Source organism: Triplophysa dalaica, chromosome 4 (genome assembly GCF_015846415.1).
Source record: "Triplophysa dalaica isolate WHDGS20190420 chromosome 4, ASM1584641v1, whole genome shotgun sequence".
NCBI classification, from domain to species: domain Eukaryota; kingdom Metazoa; phylum Chordata; class Actinopteri; order Cypriniformes; family Nemacheilidae; genus Triplophysa; species Triplophysa dalaica.
This window is the reverse complement of record NC_079545.1, coordinates 8,128,790-8,152,253: the sequence shown is the minus strand read 5'-3', so window position 1 is coordinate 8,152,253 and position 23,464 is coordinate 8,128,790. Positions and strand designations below refer to the sequence as shown.

At 36.6% G+C, this 23,464-nt stretch overlaps 1 protein-coding gene across 3 annotated transcripts; it reads right to left on the bottom strand.

The window, feature by feature from the left end:
* Nucleotides 1-820: 820 nt before the first annotated feature.
* Nucleotides 821-23,464, bottom strand: card9 (caspase recruitment domain family, member 9). 3 transcript variants are annotated; one of them, XM_056745293.1, is made up of 13 exons: nt 22,988-23,464; nt 22,656-22,793; nt 22,192-22,517; nt 18,094-18,273; nt 17,870-18,013; nt 17,630-17,755; nt 13,333-13,521; nt 13,124-13,159; nt 12,940-13,009; nt 4,238-4,278; nt 4,051-4,127; nt 3,767-3,881; nt 821-974 (listed from the first exon to the last, which is right to left on the bottom strand). In XM_056745293.1, exons 1-12 carry the CDS (start codon nt 23,187-23,189, stop codon nt 3,788-3,790), a joined length of 1,623 nt encoding a protein of 540 aa, XP_056601271.1. In that variant the 5' UTR covers nt 23,190-23,464; the 3' UTR covers nt 821-974; nt 3,767-3,787. The 3 variants fall into 3 exon arrangements, 1 of the variants encoding a protein (XP_056601271.1); XR_008906455.1 differs by lacking the exon at nt 12,940-13,009; XR_008906456.1 differs by lacking the exon at nt 821-974 and having other exon boundaries at nt 3,853-3,881; nt 4,238-4,355.

The following is a 23,464-nucleotide window of genomic DNA, read 5'->3' as shown; positions in this document are numbered from 1 at the left end:
TGGGCCTAAAGATAATAGCCGGCCGGCCATCCATCCTTCCATCCATCCAAGGTTGTGTGGTGTGGGGGGGGGGGGTTTCACTGTGCGTGCACTCGTGCCGTATTGTATTGGTTACGCTTACCTGTTCCATATGGTCCTGTTCCTGTGGTCTCGTCCAGTTCAAAAAGCCATTTTTAATGGATGTAACAAATAATAATGTACTGAATAAAAAGTATTGTAGTACATTGAATTATGTCACTTATTTTGGATTTTTTTAATTGTACAGTATTCATATAAACTAATCATAGCGATTTTGTACAACTAGTGTCAAATGTTGTAAACTAAAATGAAATACAATTATTGTAAAATTATTATGAAGGAATGCATTTTACAATAATATTTAGCAATTTATAATTGCAGTAAAGTTACTGTAGAATTACAATACTGTGAAGCCAAATTGTGGTAAGGGTATTATACTTTACAGACATTACAGTACAGATATTATACTGTAAACATAAGTTGCAGTAAAGTCATATTACTGTAAGTTACATATACAGTTAAGCTGCTGTAAAGGGGCACTTACAGTAAGTCACAGGCAGCCAACACATCAAAAATACATTGAAAAGTCTAACAGTGTAGCTACCAGTCGGGGTCCTAAAGGGGACCGATTTCGAGAGAGGACTCGATACCTCATGGGACCAGGACAGATCGGGTACGACAATCTCATACTCACGCACTGTTTGGAAAGGCAGTCCATATTTTTTACTGCTACTTGAAGATTATGACAAATTCTTAAACCTTATTAAAATGTCAAGAACACTTCAAAAGATACACATACAGATTACTTTCAGGGATATTTATTACATTTTAAAGCAGTTGTAAACTGAAGTAATTGTCTTAAGGACAGTCCATTTCAATAACATTTCTTGATTTGGAAACACTCAGTAGCAGCTGCAGGAGTCCACATCACCAGGATTGGCATACATCTGCTGAGTCTGCACAGAAAAGTGGTACAATACAAATATTATTAATGCAATTAATCAAAATGAACAATCAACAAAATCATAAATCAACGGAGATATACAATTCTTTGTATTATTTGAATCTTCTCTCTCCTGCTTGTCCTGTAACTTAAAGCTTGACCACGTTGCTCAGGACGGGCAATTAGGTGTAATGTGTAGGTGTACAGCAATTGTGTCATCCGTTTTTAAAATATTAAAACCATGCTGAAATAATGATGAAATTCAATAATGTTCGAGCGCCTTGGATTGAAAAAAGTGGGAATGACTGTCACTTAAATTTTTTTGTGGGATTTGAGGTGTCGGATGAAATTCAAAGTAGTGGTGGTTGTATATCTTCTCTTCTTAGCACTGTCTCGCACATAATCCTGGTACCCAAAGTTAATTATTCTTGGCGAAGACTATGCATCACATAGTTAGGTTGCACCGCGTTCAAAAACAGATATTTTTAAACAAAAGACTAGTCATTTAACTAAAATCCGAGTCCAGTCTTAAATCATGAATAGCAAGACTTTTAGACTTTTTTTACTTTCTCCGTGTTTAAGTGCTGTAATCGGGTCTCAGAATAGGTGAAAAATGGCAACCCAGTAAATTTGTTTCGATGAGATCAGATTTCACACCCTTTCTAAAGTAGGTAGGGGTCCTTATTAGGGTTCGAGCTAAAGGGCTATAGAAACCTATTGTATTTGTAGGTTTTATTATTATTACGCTTCTTCCCTAAAACTGATCGGGCAGCCCAAATCGTAAGACCGACAGACCTGAGACTTGGTCAGATGGTAGTAGTCCTTGTCGCTACTCAGATACACGGAGCCAGTCAAATCGGCCCATAGGTGGCGCAACAATGATGAAAAGCCATTAGCGCTCGATTCTCCTAAACCGTTTGTTGCAGACCCAAGTGTTTTATATCAGTGTAATCATTGGTTCAAAACTTAAAAAACGTATATCTCCGATTTCATTTCCGGTATGCAAATTTTTTCGCTAATATGCAATTTATGCAATAAAAAAATGAACTAGTCCCTGGATTTTTGCCCGATCAGAACCAAACCAAAGCTGATGAATTCTGTGGAGTGTGAATATAAAAAGTTATCAAAAAAAGTTGAAATTTCAATTAACGGTCGCTAGGTGGCGCTAAAATGTCCAAACCGGAATTGACATATTTAGTTAAAATGGTCATAAATCGTCAACCGTTTGAGATATCTTCATGGGGCTTGGTACGTATACGTAGACGCTCAGTCCAAGGTCACATTAAAAAATAGGCGGCGATCCGCCACTAGGTGGCACTATAATAGGAATCAACTCAATAATGGCTATAACTAGGCAACAGTTTGCCCGATTGACTTATTATTTGGTATGGTGTGTCTTTGTGTCATGTCCCATGACTGTTTAAAAGGACATTGGCGTATCTAAAAAAACATGGCCGCCATCGGCCGATGAAATTTGAGCACTCATTACACCGGGTAAACAAAGGCTGATTGAAACGACACTCACTGGGCTTACTGGGCTTATTCGTCTCATGGTCTTTATGGTCTGTAAGAAATGTGAACTCATTCGGCCACCGGGGGCGAAATAACGCTTTAGGAGTGCTTAAACAATTGTGTATCACGTGACATTTGACATATACCCAAACTATTTGTGTCATATGTAAGCTCTCCTTATTCTGAACAACTTTGCCTCTGGAACCACTTCTGTCGATCGTGAGTTATTGATGATGATGTCAAAAACCTACTTTCGCGAACTAGTCGTTGGTTTTTCGACCGATCGAAACCAAAACAATGCAGATGACTTCTGTGGATAGTGATTGTTAATAATTATAAAAAAAGTAGAAATTTCCTTTCACGGTCGCTTAGGGGCGCCAAAATAAAACAAATGGGCAAAGCCTATCACATTTAAATAGCCATAAATCCAGAACGGTGTAACATTTCAGCAAGGGGCTCGGGAAATATGTGTAGACCATCACTACGAGTCACATAAAAAAGAACGTGGCATTTGAACACTAGGTGACGCTATAATAGTAAAAAGGGCAAAATGTACTTGTCTTTTGGGGGCCTAGACAACTGTGTGTCACGTGACATTTGACTAATACACAAACTATTGATATCAAACGATAGATCTTATTCATAACAACTTTGCCTCTTGAACCATTGATGTCTAACAAATGGTTTGTGAGTTATTGGTGATGATGTAAAAAACCTACTTTTGCAAACTTGTACAAGGATTTTCTAGCAATTTCAAAATTTCCACCCAATTCATTTCTTTGGACTCTCTAGGTCAATAATCATCAAAAATATGTTGAGTTTTTTTTAGTTTTGTGACCATAACAGGGTCCTTTATTATATTAGCGTGAAATGCTAATCCTTAATAAATAATCCAACTGACTTGCCATTTAGTACTATTAAACATATTATGACACTTAACAATCATGCAAAATCTGATGCTCATAGGAAGAGGCATTCCTTCATAAGAGTCAGAAAGGTGAAATATCATTCATTTCAGTCACCAGATCACAATGCATGTAGCTTTGCTAAAGGAACGATAAATGTGTGCAGGATAAAGGTGTGTAGTGTGCGTGTGTGTATGTTTATGGATATAATTTCCCTCTGTATCATAAGAGTGTGAATGCACTGTATAGTTCTGTGTGTCTTGCATGATCGAGACTGGGCATGTGTGTGGAATGAAATCTGTCTCACAGGACGACAGTGATAGAAATTTCAAGTTTCATATTAATACACATAGTTTACCAAGATACAGTCTCAACTATTATATAATACCTGAATCTGCCATGTTGTGTGTCAAATCCCATCTGTATCACTCCCAGTAGTGTTGTCCAGGATGCACTGTGCATTGTCTTTAACTTTGAACATTTTTGTTCTTACGGCAGGCTTCCTGTCAGACCACAGTGAAAGCATTGCTTTAAAACAAGTCATTTTTAAAATTGTGTCTATAATTAGGATACAATAAAATACTAAAATATACATGATTATTTAATTCCGTGATCTGTGCTTTTATTGTAATAGTTACATTCGGTTTGGATGTTAATTAAAACAATCCCCACCTCCTGTTGTAATGTCTAAGTCTCCAGTTTTTTTTAACGTCCTCAGGAGAGAAAGCCCTCGTTGAATAGATAGATGGCTGACAAATTAAAAAATATAAAAAGTAAGCCACCATCATTAATGTACAAAAAGTTTTATTGTTATACATGAGAAATAAAAACAAGAACGGGGCTATTTAAAGACACCTACATTGTACTCTCCAGATTGATTCTGTGCCTCCTCACTCGTCTCTGAATGAGATAAACAAAGGAAAAGAGTGTAGAAGAGAGTTCACTTATTGCGAAGTTGTCTTTCTGCTAGAAGAAATCTATTAGAGAAATAAAAACTCCTTATTTCAAATTGTGTCTTCAGCACTGGTGTAAAGTAACGAATTACATATACTCAAATTACTGCGAGTCGTTTTTCTCAGGAAATTTACTTTATGTTGTTTAAAAACAGTGTACTTTTACTTGAGTACATTTTTAGTGCTGTATCGGTACTTTTACTTCGCTATTTTTCCTCAAATCGTCGTCGCTACTTTGTAAGTTCAATTTTCATGTGATTGGCTAAGGGGAATAATCAGCCCCGTCACGTGACCCCGTCCACTCAAATGACACATAAAAAACTTGCGTCACACAGATTTTAAGACATCTGCCGACAATTTAGTTTAATCATGGAGGAGGACAAACGTGTTTGGCAGGCAAGGCGCGTATCAAATGGCGGAAAGGCACTTGAAAGTCACTGCGGGAAATACGAAGGCTCGTCAGAGATATGGAGAAATATTGACTTCCTGAATCACTCTGTTCGCCAAATTTCATCCAAACGGCTTTATCATGAGATACAATTGTCCATCTCTCTCCAAAGTGTCTACATCAAGTGTTCTGCCCTTATAAGTGAGTAGGGAACACATGCAATTGGAACGAATGCAAAAAAGTTTTTATTACCAGTTATAGTGTTGTAAATAACGTTCAGTTTCTTGCACAGTTCGATCGTTTCGCTTAAATAAGACGTCATTAATACATGGAAATAAACCGCAGGGATTTCGTTTATGTTTCCTCTATCTGTATTTTGAATTTTTAAAGAAATGAACCTTCCACAGCTTGGATTTTATCAAAAACCATGGACCACAACTCGAGGTAAAAATCTTTATTGTTCTACCTAAGAAATAATGTCACATACATCTTGGATGGCTTGAGGTTGAGTAAGGCCAGCTCCTCTACAGACACTTGCACTTGGTCTTAATATTAGTGTATTTTATTATCGTTACCTATCACTGTCGTTGCTAATTTATTTATAATTTAAGATTCTAAACCAAAATTGATAGTTAATTTAACACCGTTAGCATAGGATTATCATTTTAGCTTGCTTTTTGTTTACACTTAAGGAATATCATCTTGCCTCTAGTTTGTCTTGTGTGCTAACTGTTTCTCTTTTTAAGCGTAAATACCATGATTAAAAAAACCTTGGTAAATCAGAATTACTCTACAATCCCGGTGAGTTATGGCTTCTATTCCTATGATTGTTACTTGCACGTCATGTCATATATTAAGCTTAGCCTTCTCGTTCAGAGGCGAGGGTTTTACATGCGATATATGCAGGAAATAGTTAGGCTGACAGAGAAGATCTTAGAATTAGAATCTCGCATCCAATCTTCATTTGAGGAAAGGAAGAGTGTAAGGACCGTAGAAAACCCACTTTGGATGCGAGCAACGTTAGCGCACACAGCTCGGTTCCTGTTGTGCTGGTTATGTCAACCGTTCCGATTAAAGTCTCGAACAGGTTTTCCCCGCTCAGTGATGCACCGACTAAGAAACCTGCTGAAAGTGCCCTAGTGATCGGTGATTCTATTGTTCGGAACGTTAACAGAGGCACCAGCCACCATAGTCAAATGTTTACAAGGAGCAAGAGGGCCTGACATCAAGACAAATTTAAATGTGCTGGCTAAGGCTAATCGTAAATTCAAATGATGTTAGACTCCGTCAATCAGAGATCACAATAGATAATAATAAAGAGGTGTGTGAGCTCGCAAACACAATGTCAGACACTGTAATATTCTCTGGCACCCTCACTGCTTATCGTGTTGATGAGATCTATAGCAGATTATCATCACTAAATGGCTGGTTGTCTGAGTGGTGAGTGGCTAAAGCTTGACTCACTGGGGCCCATGTCAGGGAGCGGACAGAATGGCTTAACCAACGTGAGACAGCAAGCAGTCTCATGTTGCAGAATACAAAATATGTACAACATTTAATAATCCCTTCTCCCAAACATCAAAAAAAAAAGACTGTGTCTGTCCCCCAGATAAGCAAACGTAAGATAATGCGCAAACGTCTTGAAAGTAATTTAATAAACGTTAATCAAACATGAACAAAATACAGATAATCAACTGTTACGACTCGGATTGCTAAATATTAGGTCCCTCTCTAATAAAGCACTTTTTGTAAACGATATGATAACAGATCATAAAATAGACATGCTCTGTTGGACAAAAACATGGCTAAAACCAGATGATTATATTACTTTTAATGAATCTGTCCACCAAGATTATTATTGTAAACACAAGCCTCGTCTAAAAGGCAGAGTGAGGTGTGGCGGCACTTTACAATAATTATTTTAGAATCTCCCAGAGGTCAAATTTTAAATACAATTCTTTTGAGGTCATGGTACTTCATGTATCGACACCGAATACTAAGGACAAAACATTTTTTTCATTTATTCTAGCTATTGTATGTAGGCACCACACAGATTTTATGAAAGAATTTGGTGGGTTCTTATCAGAACTAGTACTGCCCGCAGAAGAATCCTTGTCGTTAGTGACTTTAACATCCATGTAGATAACGATACAGATGCCTTAGGAATGGCTTTTAAAGACACCCTTAACTCCATGGGCGTTAGTAAACATGTGTCAGGACCCACTCACCTACGAAATCATACTTTAGATTTAATACCGTCTCACGGTATAAATGTGGACGACATTAAAATCCTTCAGCAGAATGAAGACATTTCGGATCATTATCTCTGATATTATGTTTGCTTCACTGGCCTACGGCTGCAAATCAAGCTCCTCGTTACAAATATGTTAGAACAATTACTTCAACTACCAAAGATGCGTTTCTCGATAATCTGCCTGAATTTTCTCAAATCTCTAGCCTGAAAAGTAATGGAGAAGATCTTGACATCAGCATCAAAAATTTTATCTCCACCTTCTCGGAAACACTAGACACAGTTGCTCCTCTGTGTTTAAAGAAGATTAAAAAAGGCAGCCCAACACCGTTGTATAATGAACACACTCATGCTCTAAAGAAAGCGACCCGAATATGGAGCGCAACTTTAAGAAAACTAAATTAGAAGTATTTCGTACAGCATGGAAGGATAGTACTCAAAAATACAGGAAAGCCATAAAAATGTCTAGATCCACCTACTTTTCATCACTAACAGAAGAAAACCAACACAAGCTTAGATTTTTATTTAACACAGTGGCTAAATCAACAAAAAATTAATTGTCTGCTACTTCAGATTCTGGATGTCAGCATAACAGTGATGAATTTATGAACTACTTCACAAGTAAAATCCAAGTTATTAGAGAAAAAATTACAATGCAACCAGAAGTGAAACCTGCTGAACAAACTAACTACAGCACCCCTAAGGAGAAATTGTAATTATTTTCTATCGTAGATCACAATGAACTCTCCAAAATCCTTAGTTCATCTAAATCAACAACATGCATGTTAGACCCTATACGTACAAAACTACCGAAAGAGATGCTCCCAGATATGCTAGATCCTCTTCGTATTACTAACTCATATCTGACATTAGGATATGTGCCTAAACCATCTAAGGTGGCTGTTATAAGGCCCCTTGTCAAAATCCCCAACTCAACCCTAGAGAACTAGGGAACTACAGGCCTATATCGAATCTACCTTTCATATATAAAGTTCTGGAAAAAGCAGTTTCAACTCAATTATGCTCCTTCCTCCAAAGGAATGACATCAATGAAGAATTATAATCTGGATTTAGAGCATGTCACAGTACAGAGACTGCTTTGATCAGAGTTACAAATTATCTGTTTTTTGCCTGTGACCAAAGTTGTAATTTGTTATTGGTGCTGCTAGACATAGTGCTGCTTTAGACACCATTGACCACAGCACACTCCTACATAACTCGAAAATTACATCAGCATTAATGGAATAGCATTGAAATAGTTTAAGTCTTATTTATCCGACCGTTTTCAATTTGTAGCAATAAACAATGAGGTGTCACGCAAATCTCAAGTCCAGTATGGTGTACCAAAGGGCTCAGTCTTAGGGCCTCTGATCTTCGCATTTTCCATGCTACCTCTAGGAGATATAATAAAGCGACACGGAATTAGCTTTCATTTTTATGATGATGATACTCAACTTTATATTTCCTCGAAGCATCGTGAAACACAGCAGTTCCATCGAATAATGGAATAAATAGTCGAAATAAAAACTGGATAAGTAACAATTTTTTTACTGAACTTGGACAAAACAAAAGTGTTACTTATTGGACCGAAAACCGATGTACGTCACAACCAAGAAAACTGCTTAGCTATTGACGGATGCTCCATAAAACCCACGTCATCAGCTAAGAATCTTGCCATTCTATACGATAGTAATCTGTCATTTGAGAGACATGTCGCCAACACCTGTAAAATTGTGTTTTTCCATTTTAAGAATATATCTAAACTACGTCATACAATGTCACTGTCTGATGCAGAGAAATTAATTCATGCATTCATGACATCAAGACTAGATTACTGTAATGCACTGTTAGGTGGTTGCCCTGCAGGCTTATTACAAAAACTCCAACCGGTCCAAAACGCGGCAGCTCGAGATCTTACACATACAAAAAAGTATGAGCATATTGAGTGTCAAAATAAAGGCATCTCATAATGATATTTTATGCGTGGCATCGATCCATCCAATCGTTAGAAATGTATTGATGTATCGATCCATATTAATGAATCCTTACACCCCTATTTTAATGTGATTGACAGCTGCTGCCGAAAGACGCACTGCTGCATAATAGCTTTTTACCTTGTGCATACAGCTTTTTTTACGAGAAAAAAGTGTTTATTCGGGTCACAAACATTTTTACCTCTAAATAGAATGTATAAATTAATTACTAGCAACAGTAGACTCCAGAGGAACAGTGCATCATGGTTACTCTTTTAAACTGTTTGCATATTAATAGTACATTTACTGCAAAAAAACAACGACTTGCACAGATTATCAACACTATACCAAAATGCTTCTAACACATGCTGGTGTTTGTATGGTAGGCCTATGATCAGTTAGACTTGTTGCTGGTTTTATTCATATACAACCTCTTAAACTGTCTTTGTAAGGACATATTTATTTCTCAAAGAAACATGCTCTGTAAAAAATCCAACTTGCCAAATATTTTATCTACAAAGATAATTAAGTAACTTGAACATAGCATTTTTAGTTAAAGGAGTCAAATGATTGTTTTGCATATACTAAACCAAATTAGCCTAAACATGTTTCTAACAAAGATTATTTTGTTGACTGTACTTAGATTACAAGCAGGTAATGTTTACTCAATCATCCGTTTAAACGGATTCTTGTTTGGTCCATAACAACTGCAAGACAGTCAGTACTGACATGACTTGGACAGTGGTTAAAAATAAACAATACATTTCTCTCTGACAAGGGGATCCTTCCGAAGCCCATGCAACGATGTTTGTTTTCCACAGGTATGGAATATGGTAACTAAATTATAAATAAATAAATTCAACATAAATAAATATACAAGGAAATATAAAAGGATAATTAAAAAAATAGTATTTGTGTTATTGAATTTTTTTACACAATATTTTCCTTTTCATTTTTGTATTTATTCATTTCTTTATCGGTATGCTAACGGTGGGGGGGTTCACCCCCCTGTGGGTCACTGTGTCAGGACACAGTGACACCTTGTGATGTTACCAAATGAAACGCAAGAGGTGTACGGACGAATTTGAACTGGGAATAAGATGGCCAAACACAGTTTACGTCATTTAATATAACCTTAACTGTATGTATATAGGGTAACCAGGGGTTAAATCAGGCCGGGGCCGTTCGGCGAAGGTTCACGGTCTCGCTCTGCTCTTCTGGTGTTATTTGCTTCAAATCTAGTGGCTTTGGCTTCTCTCTTCAGGAAAGCGAGACCTCGTGCTCGCAGTGCAGTAGTACCGCCAACAATTTCCGACTGAATGAAAGCTAAGGTTTATCCAAAAAGATGCTAAGTTTGTCTGCATGTGCCTCTACTGGACAAAAGTCACGAAAAGAAGTGAAAGAGTTGCTAACTTAGCAAAACTGCTGAGGAAAATGAGGAAGGAATGGGTAACAGTGCGTCACCGAGAAGCTGCAGCCATGGTGGGGAGGATTTTTGGTGTGACAGCACTCAACGGCAAAAATAAATACAGCAAAAGCACTGAACTAAAACAAAACACTTGTACAGACGCCACGTGAGGAATGGGGACGTGGAGAGTGTCAAAATGAAAGTACCTCATATTGATATTTTGCATGTGGCATCGATGCATGGTATCGTTAGAAAATTAATTGATGCATCGATCAAAATCAATGTATTGTTACACCCATAGTGTCAAAGGTTTTCAGATTTGCATAACAAAAAAAAAACATTGACCATTCGAAACAAGCCGGATCATTTCAACACTAGGTTGAAACAGCCTAGGTTTCTGCACAAGCATGAGCGATCATGTCTATTTTTAATTCAGAATATCAAATCAGCAGTTTAAAAAATGTTTACACAAAAAGACTGAAAAGTTTGCGCTATTCTAAAAACAAAGTAACTCAAGTATTGAAATGTAAATTGATAAAGAAAATGAGTTACATTATCAGATTACGTAACTCACTTCTAATGCGTTCCCCCTCACTGAATATTACTAAATACTATATATTATAATTACTATAATATAAAAAGAGTATACTTAAGTATTCTAAAGTTAACTTTAGAACACTCAGATACCCCAAGTATTTTCCATGTGGGTGCACTTTGTTATTTGAGAAACAAAAAGACACTTTACTTGCACAGCACACAGCATATAATATGGACATCATCACTGTTTCTAATGAATTCCATCTGCTTTTGTCACATCATGTCACTCGTCTACAAAGGATGAGTAAATCATGTCTTTGATCAGTGTTGGGGAAGTTATGCTGGAAATGTAATGAAATGACTGATTACTCCTTTTAAAAGTAATCAAGTTACTGGTCAGATTATTTTATTTCAAAAGTAATTTATTACATTACTATTGACATTACTACCCCCCACCCCTCAAAACACATTAAAACAAGCAAAAATATCTGCCAATGGGGTGAGAAAAATAATCTTAAATTAAGGTTTACCTTTTTCTTCGTCACTCAATTCAAGATTATTTTTCTTACCCCATTGGCAGATATTTTTGCTTGTTTTAAGCACAAATTCACTGAAATTTCATATTTTTTTACTAAAAACAAGACTTATTTTCTTAGGTCATATTACTCATCAAGAAAATGCATCTTGATTTAAGAATGTTTAGACATTTTCATTGGAAAACAAGAAAAAAAGTCTAAGTAAGAAAGTCATTTTTTGCAGTGCACTGCTTTTTATTGTAGCATAGTTTCATTTCTTCAGTGTTGTCAAATGAAAAGATATAATGGAATATTTACAAAAATGTGAGGGGTGTACTCTGTGAGAAACTGTATGTAAAGCAAAGTCTGCAATTACTTTCCAGGTAATGATAAAACACAAAAATAATGTCATGATTATTACTATCAACCTATCACGCAAAATTCTTGCATGGCCTCTGTGATTTCTGGCAGTGTGATATATTCTTGCATTTATATACATATTTGTTTACATAAAAAAATCGATTTCGATACATTTTAGCCGATCAAATGAAGACAGAAGATTTACTATTAAAATTATTTGAATGCACACATTTGTAATCGTAACATTGTCAATTGTAATTGCTGCAAAGTTTAGGCAGCGTTTATACTACCGTGTTTCCCTTTAAAAACGCATAATTTTTGCTACGGTTACACCTGGCATTTACATTATTCTTAAGTTTTAACCCCAAAACTGGAGACTTTTGGAAACACTGCATATCCCGTTTTAGATGGAAAACTTACTTTCTATGTAAACTGACAAAAACGGAGACTTTAGAATACGTAGGCGTGGTTGCCCACATTCACTTATTGATTGAGTCTGTATGATTGCGTTTGCTTCCCTGATTCGTAAAGCCTCTGGGATATGAGCCATAACGCTACCTAAAGGCGACAATGACCAGCCTCGCAAGGACCGTATAAACAACAGGCTTGTTTAACTTCAAGCTGCTCTGCATACACGAATCCACACGATTGACATCACAGCAACACAAGAGTGAATCGGTAGCCGTATCCTTTTAAATAGCTCACTCAGTACTGCCATGTCATCCGTAAAGCGGTCCGCATGGCTCTGAATGAAATCAAACAAGCCTTGTAACATGGATTATCTCATCTAACGTTATCCACACAAAGGCATCCTTGCTTTTTCTCGCCATCATGTTTATTTTGTACTGGTAGGTCTGTGACTAGTAACCAACTGTCATCAACAGCCAACTTATGTATGCCCATACAACTGTTTACATTTATGTGCGCATGCCGAGTGAGTCTGAATGGTCAAGTGACGTGCGTTTTCGGTAGTGAAGTGTAAACGCAGATTTTGTTTTTGAAACGCATGTGGAAGCGGCATTATAACAAGGACCGTTTTCGTTTCTAAAACAGCGTTTTTGTATGAAAACGGGCTAATGTAAACATCACCAGAGTTTCTAACACTCTTTGCCCGTCTAAACAATCATGGTTGTTCTATACTATATTTAAAAAAAGGAATGGAAATGTAAATGTTACCCCTTTTACACTTTGTCCCACTTGTTTGACTTTTCATCTCTGGAAATATTGGAAGCAATCCTGTTGAGGGCTAAAAATAATACAAGCCAGCAGGATAATGTCTCTTCGAGATCAACAATAACACACAAAACATCTGATCTATATTTGTAGTCATTTATCTAAAGTATTTTATGAATAAAATTACCTCAAATGAACTCACTAATGAGCAGTCTTCAGAGTTCTAAAAAATAAAAACAATACATAAAATAAAACACACACATTATGTATAAATATTGCATGGCTTTAAATGATGTTCACTTTCACAGAAAAAAGAGTTTGAAAAGTTATACCCTACTATAAAACTATTTATCAATATGTCACATTTATATAACACACATACCAACTAATACATACCAACTGAACTGGATTGTTCTGTTTGCGGAGTTTTGCTTGAAGAGAAAGAACTTCTCCCTGAGTACGGAACAACGTAACTTGAAGTTCATCATAACGTTCTCCCATCTCTCTGATCTGTTTGCGGTAATGGTCCTTTTCTTGGAGATTTTTTAAGTTCTCCAAATGGTACTCCTCTCTTGTAGCAATAGCCTTTGAAAAGAAATGTCAGATAATTGTAGCAGTAAGGGCCAATCACATTTCTAACACTTACCCTTAAACTTTCCCCTACCCCTCGATTTAGCGCTATCATATGAAGGAGTGATTTCATTCTCATTTGGTTTGAGAGGTAGAGGGTAGGGCCAGACAGCCCATCAAACAAAGATTTTTTGGCTTGTTACTTGTATTATATTTATGCTCATGTTTTTTAAAGAAATGTTGCAGAAAATCGCTAATGTCACACCATTACTAATTATATGATACAACCATAACATATTTTCATGTCTCATACTCTCTGAATTGACTGCATGTCAGAAATTAAAGTCAATTGGAAAGAAAATTTGGTGGTATCAACACAATGTTTCTTGTGCTTTCGTCCATATGTGAACATGATATATATGGACAGCGCTCAAATTTTTTGTTCTAATTGCAACATGATCCAACAGTCTTGGATATTCAGTCGCTATATTGGATGTGTGTGATAAAAATCGGTGCATATCCTTTGATAAAGCAAGCAACGACAAACGCAACAAAGAACAGTTTAGTATTGGTCCCCCATTTCTTAGGGAAAAGTTTTCAAGGGGTGTAAAATATAATTGGGATTGAGCCATAATGCACTACAGATTGATCTCACATTGGATGATCACAGCATATACAAATGAGGAGCACAGATGCAAAAGCCACTAAATGCCACCTCTGTCAAAAAAGAGATAATGATATTGACAAAATGATCTCTGAATCTATTATATGTTCATCAAATACAGTCGCTTCAAATCCACTGAATCCGGGCCTCACACCATTTAGAAATACCGCTTTGTAATCCACTAAACGCCATGTTGATTTGTTGGCAGAATCAGCTTCACACTGTGCAAAACAGCCATGGACCTGGCTTTCACATGTATCACAGCACCCCCTTCAGTTTCATAATTTTTACATTCTGACGTTGACTATTTGCAATTAGTGATGCACCGAATTTATAATTCTGGGCTGAAACCGATACAGAAAATTCAGGATGCACTTCGCCGAAAATTATTGTTTTTATATAATTGTATTAATTATGCCCGCTGGTTGAAAAGAGCACGTTTCCCGCGATCCCAGTTTACAACATTTAGTTAGTGTGTAATGTTGTTAGAGCATAAATAAAATCTGCAAAATGATAAAGCTCAAAGTTCAGTGCCAAGCGAGATATTCTCTTTAACAGAATTTGCTTTTCAAGGACTATAGAGAACGACTGCATTGGACTACAGCCCTCTACTTTCTGGGTACATGATGTCACCATTCTGAGTGCTTTTAATATCCTACGCCCACAGGAATACACCAAAAAGGGGAGAGGTTTTCCTTAGAGAAGAGGCGCTGGAGTAGTGTTCGGTTACCGAGATCTTAAACATTTAACTGAGCTACGCGCTAAACTACATTCACTTTCATCAAAGTCCTACAACTGGTAGTAATAAGAATTCTGCTACACACATTCTACGATAACCAGCGGTCAAATAACATCTTCCATGACTTTAACATCGGCTGTGTAATATACTGATATTGTGTGTATGTGCGCTTACCTCTTAAACACTTCTATGTCTCCCGGTCAATCTGCTTGTTTTATTATCCAACTCGGGTCCAATATAAAGAAGGAAAACTAACGCTTCTGTTGTTTGTGTTATTTAATATAACCGGTCTGACGCCATTTGCTCCAGTTTCACTCCCCTCGCCAAAGTAGGATCAATTTTGCGATATCTAGTTTATAAAGTTTATGAATACACGTGAGGGGCACCGCCCAATCACAACAGCCTGAGAAGAGGAAGCCAATCACAAAAGACCTGGTCAGCTTTATAAATCAGAGAGTTTCGGAAGGAGGGACTTTATATAGACCAGAAGAAATCCAATCGTTTTGTGAGAAGTGGGACAGCAATGAACAATAGACATGAAATATGTGAATTATAAAGCATTTTTTGAAATTAGAAACATGAAAAAAACACAATCAAAGCCTCTAAAACAGCCAAAGACTGGGTCCTTTTAGCTTTAGGTTTAAGGTTCCTGTAATATTTATCAGTTTTGGCCATTGTTATGGCGCGCTTACACGATCGTCCTTTGATAACAGCTAGAGTGTGAGTCAGAAGGGAGGCGCCAGATATTTTGGCTTCTATTCTGCCTATTTTTTTATCTTTCGGCCAAAAACTTTTCGGCAGGCCAAATTTCGGAGATCATCACTATTTGCAATGTTTTTAATTGCATCTTTAGTGGTTGTATAACTGTACACTTTATGTTCTTTTCCAAAGGTTGGGTTGGGCCTGGGTTCTCCTGAGTTTTTTTTTCTCGATTGGAGTTTTGGGTTCCTCACCACCGTTTGCATATTGTTTTGAACTATGTGCCTGGCCGGGGGGCTGCTTTAGAATTTAGAAGTTAAACATAATTAATATTGCATATAAATATTTATAGTCCGTTTAATATTTGACCTGTGGTTCTCTCTCCTTTATCCCAAATGTGTGCTTTCACTGTGCGTGTGTGCGAGTGTGTTTGCGTGTGTGCATCTATGTCAATGTGTGTAAGTATGTATGCATGTGTGTGGAGCATTTGTATGTCTGTCTTTTGTTGTTTTCACTTTTTTCTTGTTTTTACAGGTATATGCCTTTAGTTGTTTATCTTGTATCCGATGTGTCTCATGTACAGCTGCTTTGTAACAATGAAAATTGTAAAAAGCGCTATATAAATAAAGTTGAGTTGAGTTGAGTTCAAAGAAGTGGATCTTCTTAGAAATTAAAGGTTTCCTCAGATGAGCACTTTCAACAACTTGGTATGATTTATCAGGGTCTTCATGAAATGTCTGGAACAGATTTTGCTTAAAAACACTCAATGACACACGTTGTGCGTGAATGCTTGCCTAAAATCCACGGATTGCGCATCTGCAGATCTCAGCGGAATAATGTAGATTTAAGCATCGTTGACAAGTTATAATGTTACACACACAACGTGAAAGCATAACTAGTAAGCTGTGAATGATTTTTCAGCCTAAGCACGAATGATTTGAGACGTTTAAAACTAAACTAACCTGCAGTGTTCGCCCCTGTTCATTAGCAAAACAAACAGCTTACCGCAGCTAAACATAATGTATTTACATTCACACAGTAAATCTCCAAGTGTCCATCTGCATTTATATACAGCAAGTTTAACACTGGATATGAATGTTCTATTTAGCCCGTGACTGACTTCGCTATCATATAGCGTATATCATATACCTCTCTTCGCTATCATATGCTAACATTATCCTCCTATATATACACGGTACATTAACATCAATTAATACATTGGCAGTTTTGTCTCGTTCAGTTGGTCTTGATCCCTTTTGAGGAACAACTTTGTTGCTAATTCTGCTTGTGCTGTCCCAGGTCAAAAAAGGACTCCGGTTTCAAGTGATTCTCACAAACAAGAAGGGTTTTTAGGTTTCTGAGGGATTTCCACTAAAAAATAAAATTAATCCACCTGTCTCCCCCTAGGATTGGACTCTGTGCAGCGACTACATTGAATGTTGTACACGAACTTTAGCCATGTCGTCACGTAAAGCATTGTAGCTTGGTGGAGCAGGGTGGGTGGAATTGGGAGATTAAGAGGCGGTAACATTATAATAAATTCTGCTTTGAACATCACAACCAGAGCCAAATCTGAACAGCCCGATTTTTCACATGCTTGCAGGGAAAGGCACACCCAAACAAACTTACTGCGTTCTTATTTTTCACGTTTTCTAGGTTGCTAGATGCACGGGGGACCTGATAATAGCACTTAAACACAGAAAAAGTGGGGTTTTCATATGATGTCACCTTTAAGCTTTTGGCTAAAAAGCTTGCATGCACTCAGAGAGTTTTGCAGCTGAAGACAGTAAAATTTGTTAAATACATTTGTGAAATAAGACATTTTAAGTACTGACTAAAAACCTTTTCATTGTGATTTAAAGTGAAATAACTGAACCTAAACATAAGAGCCTGATAAAAAAAATGCCTGTTTAAAAGAAAACATGTCAGCGGAACTTGTCATGAGGTTTTTGCATCTAAACTCCTCAAATGTTTTTGTTTGTTTGCTTGTTTTGTCATGCATATATAACTTAGTTACATACCTTGTCTCTTTCTTTAATGACATCTTCCAACTGCTTCAATATGTCTTCCATTCGGTCTCGATACATTGTGGAGTCTTTTTTTAGCGTGGTGCACATCAAATCTAACTCATCCTTCTCCTCTTGATGCTAAAATTCCAATCAAAATGAACAGAAAAAAATAATACTTTATCCCATGATTTGATATTTACTATACTGAAAAAGATACATACTATGAAATATTATGTATGAAAGTATACATACCTTATCACATAGCTCTTGTGTATCGTGCAGATCATTTCGTAAATTGTAGAGATCACATACCAGCTCCTGGTATTGTGCATTACTTTGCTTCTTGAAATCTTCCATTGACTCTTGATCAAGCTTTTCACACTCTGTGGTTTGGGCCTGGGGAAAAATATGTTTTATTCATGTTTCACTGGTCTATGTTATCGACAAGAGTCTGTGAATAAGTGACACTGATTTACTTTGGAAGCACTTTCAAGCTCTTGAATACGTGCTGTAAGGAGATCGTTTTCTCTCTGCAGCTGCCAAATCATCTCTTGACTTGGCCTCTGCTCCATGGCATTTTTCAAGGTTATTGTCTTCTTCCGCTGGATCTTTGAATCGCTCTCTGCATTCATTAAGCTATGCTTGAGTCTCTCAATCTTATGGAAAGGACAAACAAAACAAGATGGAATTGGAGAATCAAATTAATATGTACACAGCCAGGGAAAAAATTAAGAGACCATTTTAAAATCAGTTTTTCTGATCTTAAAATGTACTATTTATAGGTATATAAATTCTATTATTTGTTTCATTATATAAGCTACGGAGCCATGGAAGGGGTATTGTTGAAAATAAAGTTTGCTCACAAGAAACTTTTTGCGTGCTCAGGAGTTACTGTAAATATGCCTGTTATGCATAAAAAGGCCTTTAGATGGCACCAGTTTTGATTAAATGTAGATACTGTGCAAGAGATGTAGAATTTGAAATTAATAGGCACATGTCTATATGCATTTGGGAGGGGATATTTTAAAATGTTTGACGTAAAACAAGCACAACGTGTATTAATCCACGAAAACTCTAAAAGGCAAAATTCTTTACATATCTTACTACTGCATAGGCTTTTTATGTATGGGAACTATCCCGTCGGCCTTGTTCATTGTCTGTACAATATAAATATAAGTGATCATGGCATTAGTTGAAAATCACGAATCGGTTACGCCTATTTCATAAGCACATATAGTGTTTACCTATACAGGTCGGCTTTTTGAAGGATGCGCTGCACGGTTGAACAAGCGTACAGTGTGATGTGGTAAATACATGAAGCCTCTTCAATAAGCTTATTTTATAGACTATATAGATTAAAACAGATATTTTATCCAGGCCATTTCCGTGTATTGCGAATTATATAAAGTTTAAAAAAATAGTTTTTAATTTAAATATGTATTGTTAAATGCAGAGCAGGTGCAAGAAGAACGCTTAAGAATGGATAACCTTTTTATTTGCTATTGATTTGTATCACATTTATTTAGTTTATTTAATTTAATTTTACCTGGTCCTGTCAACATTACTTGTTAGTTTTTACCTATCTATTCTTAATAAATAATGGTATAATAAGTTAAACTATTAAGCTTATTTCATATATAGTCAAACACAGTAAATCAATAACTAATAAAATTAGAACAAAGAATCAAAATACAAGTAATGGCACAAATAAATGTAATAATGCAAACACAAACGAAATTAAGAGTGCTTTTCATGTGTTTCAGGTTGGTCTAACTTTGGTCATCATGTAAAGAAACTGCATAAAGTAATCAAATGAAACAGTCAAGTAAAAAAAAAACAGAATTCACAGTGTATGAAATAAAGATCAACGCCTCTACGCAACCATATTTTATAAATATTTATGACTTTTCTTCATGTTCATTGTCTCAGATAGGGAAAAGCAGGATAGTTCTGGGAAGTATTTAAGATTGTCTGTCCTTTTCTTAAGTTCTTTAAGGGGAGCTGAATATATAAAACTATCTGTGTCAAACTGTAACAGTAGGATCCCCGAACCAGTAGCCTAATACCACATAAAGTGTGAAACTAACCCTCACATATCATTGGGCAGGTACGATAAGAGAGCTTAAGTCTTGGCTTACTATTACTCCAAATACAATTAGAAAACAGCTTTTTTACCCTTAGAAAAAATACAGAAGGAAGGCCAAGCAGTAGCGATTGAAAGACATACAAAAAAAGATTGGTAGTAGGCCATGTTTATCGTCACATTTATTCTTCCAATTAATGACGGGGGCATTGTCATCTATCTAGTAGTCTCTTTGAGTACTTTGTCTAACAACTAAATCGCTGGATCAAGTTCATCCATGGCCATGGGTTCATCTCGATCAGGTCATTAGCTCTTTATTAGGACACTGTTCACTTATTTTAACGTGATGTGACTGCTTAAACGCATTGCGATAAATACTGAAAAAGCGAATTATTTTGTTTCATAGGCTACCAGGAGGGGCAGTTCTAGTGTGAGTGGATATCTGGGGCTTAGCCCAGAGACATATAATGTGTGAGAAATTCACGGGAATAGAAGGTGTAGTAGACTTTATCCCTCCAAAGCCACTAAAGGCTAAGACTGTAATCATGGCAAAAAAGCATAAAGTAGTAATATATTTTTATAGAAGACAAGCTTCACTACGCTGAATAAACTGCTTTTGTGATATATAATATATATAATATATTCTATATATAGTGATATATAGAATCAACAGCATGTCCCCTAATCTTCCAAATGCTTTAAGCTGAACAACACTTTTGTTGGAAATTTAAATTTAGATTTTACCAGGATTATTTTATGAGAGAAAGTGATTGCCATCAGTATTACTTTTTAACAATAGATATAGTGCAATGTTTTAATTAGTTTTTCTGTTAAAGATTATTTAATTTATGTTTAAAAAACATCCAGTATTAAATTAGATATTTTTATTTACACAAATAAACATTAAATTAAGTGTAGCTAATAAACTGTGGCTAAAATCTTTAAACACCTGCTTTATGTTCCGTGGCTATATAATATAATGTGTGGAAATACCCTTTTGTGGCTTTACATAACATTACATTCAAACATCTCTCTACAAGGTTTTATTTTGTGGCTGTAGCAGTGGCGCAAAAATGGGGTGCAGTATATGCGGTGCTGTGGGCGCCGCACAGGGAGGCGCCATTGTGCCAAAATATTATTTGAATTCTTTTTTAAATAAAACGTAATTCTACAATACGCTAATTATATACAATTATATAAAACGTTTAACATTTTTGTTTAGCATTTAAAAAGAGTACAATAAATATATTTTATCAAGTTATTATGTCAACCGCCCACTCTGTGACAGTCAAATGACCAAATGGATAAAGCAAAGAAACGTCCCGAGCCGCAGAAAAGAACAAGACATTGAAAAACAAGTTAATTGACAAGTAAAATGAGGACAACAATCTCCAAGTATTGCTATATCATTTTATCTCTCTTTAAGTTATTTTCCTTGCCTGAGAGGTAGGCTAGTTCATATCATAGTAATATATGACATATTAACGTTAATATCAGTTCACCTCCACATCTCTATCGCTTATAGAATAAATCTATTTTTGCGAGTGATGTTTATAATTCGGGACTCATTCGGGAGGGTCTGAGAAGGTTGTTAAAGCGGTTTAATCTTCCCACTATCACGCATATTAGCAAATTGTCGGGCTCTTCATTAAACGTCAGACGATAAAATGCGATAATGTTACAGATAAGTAAGTTGCGAGCGGTGACGCGTCTTCCCCATACAACGCGAACAGTGCAGTTGAACGTCAGGCCCGTGTTCTATATCGCGAGCAGATGCGTCTTCTGCAACCAGCACGAGCTGACGCGCAAAAGAACGTTTCTTAATAAATCATTTGTGTATGTTTAGTGTATGTAAGTTTGTCTTTGTTTTACTTAGCGATGTTTTTTTATAAAATATTAACCACAAACTAAAATTGTTTTAAAGGGGAAAATCCAAAGATCTTTTATTCATTTGTGTTATAAAACATGTTTTGGTCTTCTTTCATTTTATAAAAAGTAAAGTTGTATTATAAAGTTTCAGTAAAAGCATGTTTAACATAGGCTATTGTTATATTGTTATGTTTCATTTAATATTAATGAAACACAAAAATGGCGGAGGCGCCAAAATTGATCTCGCTTACCCCTCATAAAAGGTACAGTTGCACCCCTGTGTGGGGATGTAAGACATTATGACATAGGCCATGCTCACTTTCATTATGAAAAACAACCATTCCCTTACTACAAATAATTATTCTAACAATACAGTAATAATGAAAAAACTTACTAAACCTGGCAACTACAAAGTAATCATGGTTTATTCATGATTTTCGAAGTAATTCATTGTTTTTGTAGTCTGATCAGTACACTTTAAATAAACAAGGGTTATTGGACTGCCTCTTTCTAGCGTTTAGGAATACTAGCCTATAAGATTTATTAGTGCTATGGATTGCAGCATCCCTATCCCACCCAACGTTCCCGTGACTGTGTTAACTGGGAAGACAGTATACATCACCTCCAGCTGGAGGTCTCTGTTACGCATGTGCACGCAGTTTTTCTCCTCACTCAGTCGAGTCAGATCGTGCATCAAACTATAATTCTCGTCTCGCAACTGACGCGCCTCCTCGCACATACGCTCACGCTCCTCTCTGATGCGCTGAACTCGCTCCTGCTGTTTGCGAAGCTCACTCTCGCAATGTTGCAGCTGGCGAATGGTGTCAAGCTGCTCCGTTGCCTGCACAGACAACTCAAGCCTCGCGCTTCGCTCGTCCTTTACGAGCTTCTGTAGACGAGACACTTCGTTCATGAGGAACTGAGTAAGGCCACATTCGCCTGCGGTGTCTGAATGGGGCAGAGGAAACAGACTGAATCATAGATAGTAAAACAAGGGTGTAGATAAGGTGCATATGAGTTTAACGTAACATTTTGATTATTATCAAAGGTCTTAAAACGTATGATGTCATATATATTACAACTCACCAATAAGCACAGAAAATACCCGAGCAGGCTCTTTGCCAGTGATCTTGCGATAAATCTCTGGATAGTCTAGCTCCAAGCTTTCTAAAAATGCCTCATATCCTTTGAGCCCAGTTCTTTGTAAAATGTCAAGCAAGACCCCTGTGATCAAATGACAGTTCAAACAGTAATTCCTCAAGTACACCATATTAAAATCAAAGAAATCCCCATCTATTGACGTTCGCAATTAAAATATGATACTTCAGGTTGTACACTATCCATTGCTATTTCCCACATAGCCTATATTCTTTAAACTATAACAGTTTACGAGAACGTCAGGCAGTTAAATCTCTTACCAACTTTTCGGCGTCTTATTACCAGACTGGGGTCATTGTAGATCTGTTCCTCGTCCTCTCCACTCAACACTTTACACTGTCTCAAATAAGGTGTTATCCTTGATGGCTCAATGGTCTTAATGAGGAGCATTCTGTAGTCCTCCAGCCGTGCCCAGCACTCATCATCATCCTCCAAATCAAAATGCCCAGGGCCATCAGACATGACTAGTACTGCCTTTTGATTTGATGTGCCGTTTAATGGTGCGTTTAAGGCTTAATAAACACTGCCTAAACCCTGAAAAGGAAGTTCACTATACAGGGTGGTTTAAGAAGTTCCCTTTCCAGTTGTTATAATTTCCTCTATTTCACAATAAACTGTTGCATCTCAATGCACTTGTAAACCTACATGTTTGGCAACATAATGAGTACATGTACAACATTTGTTAATTTTCTAATTCTTTCCAAAAACAATGATATGATACCTATGTAAGGCTGTAA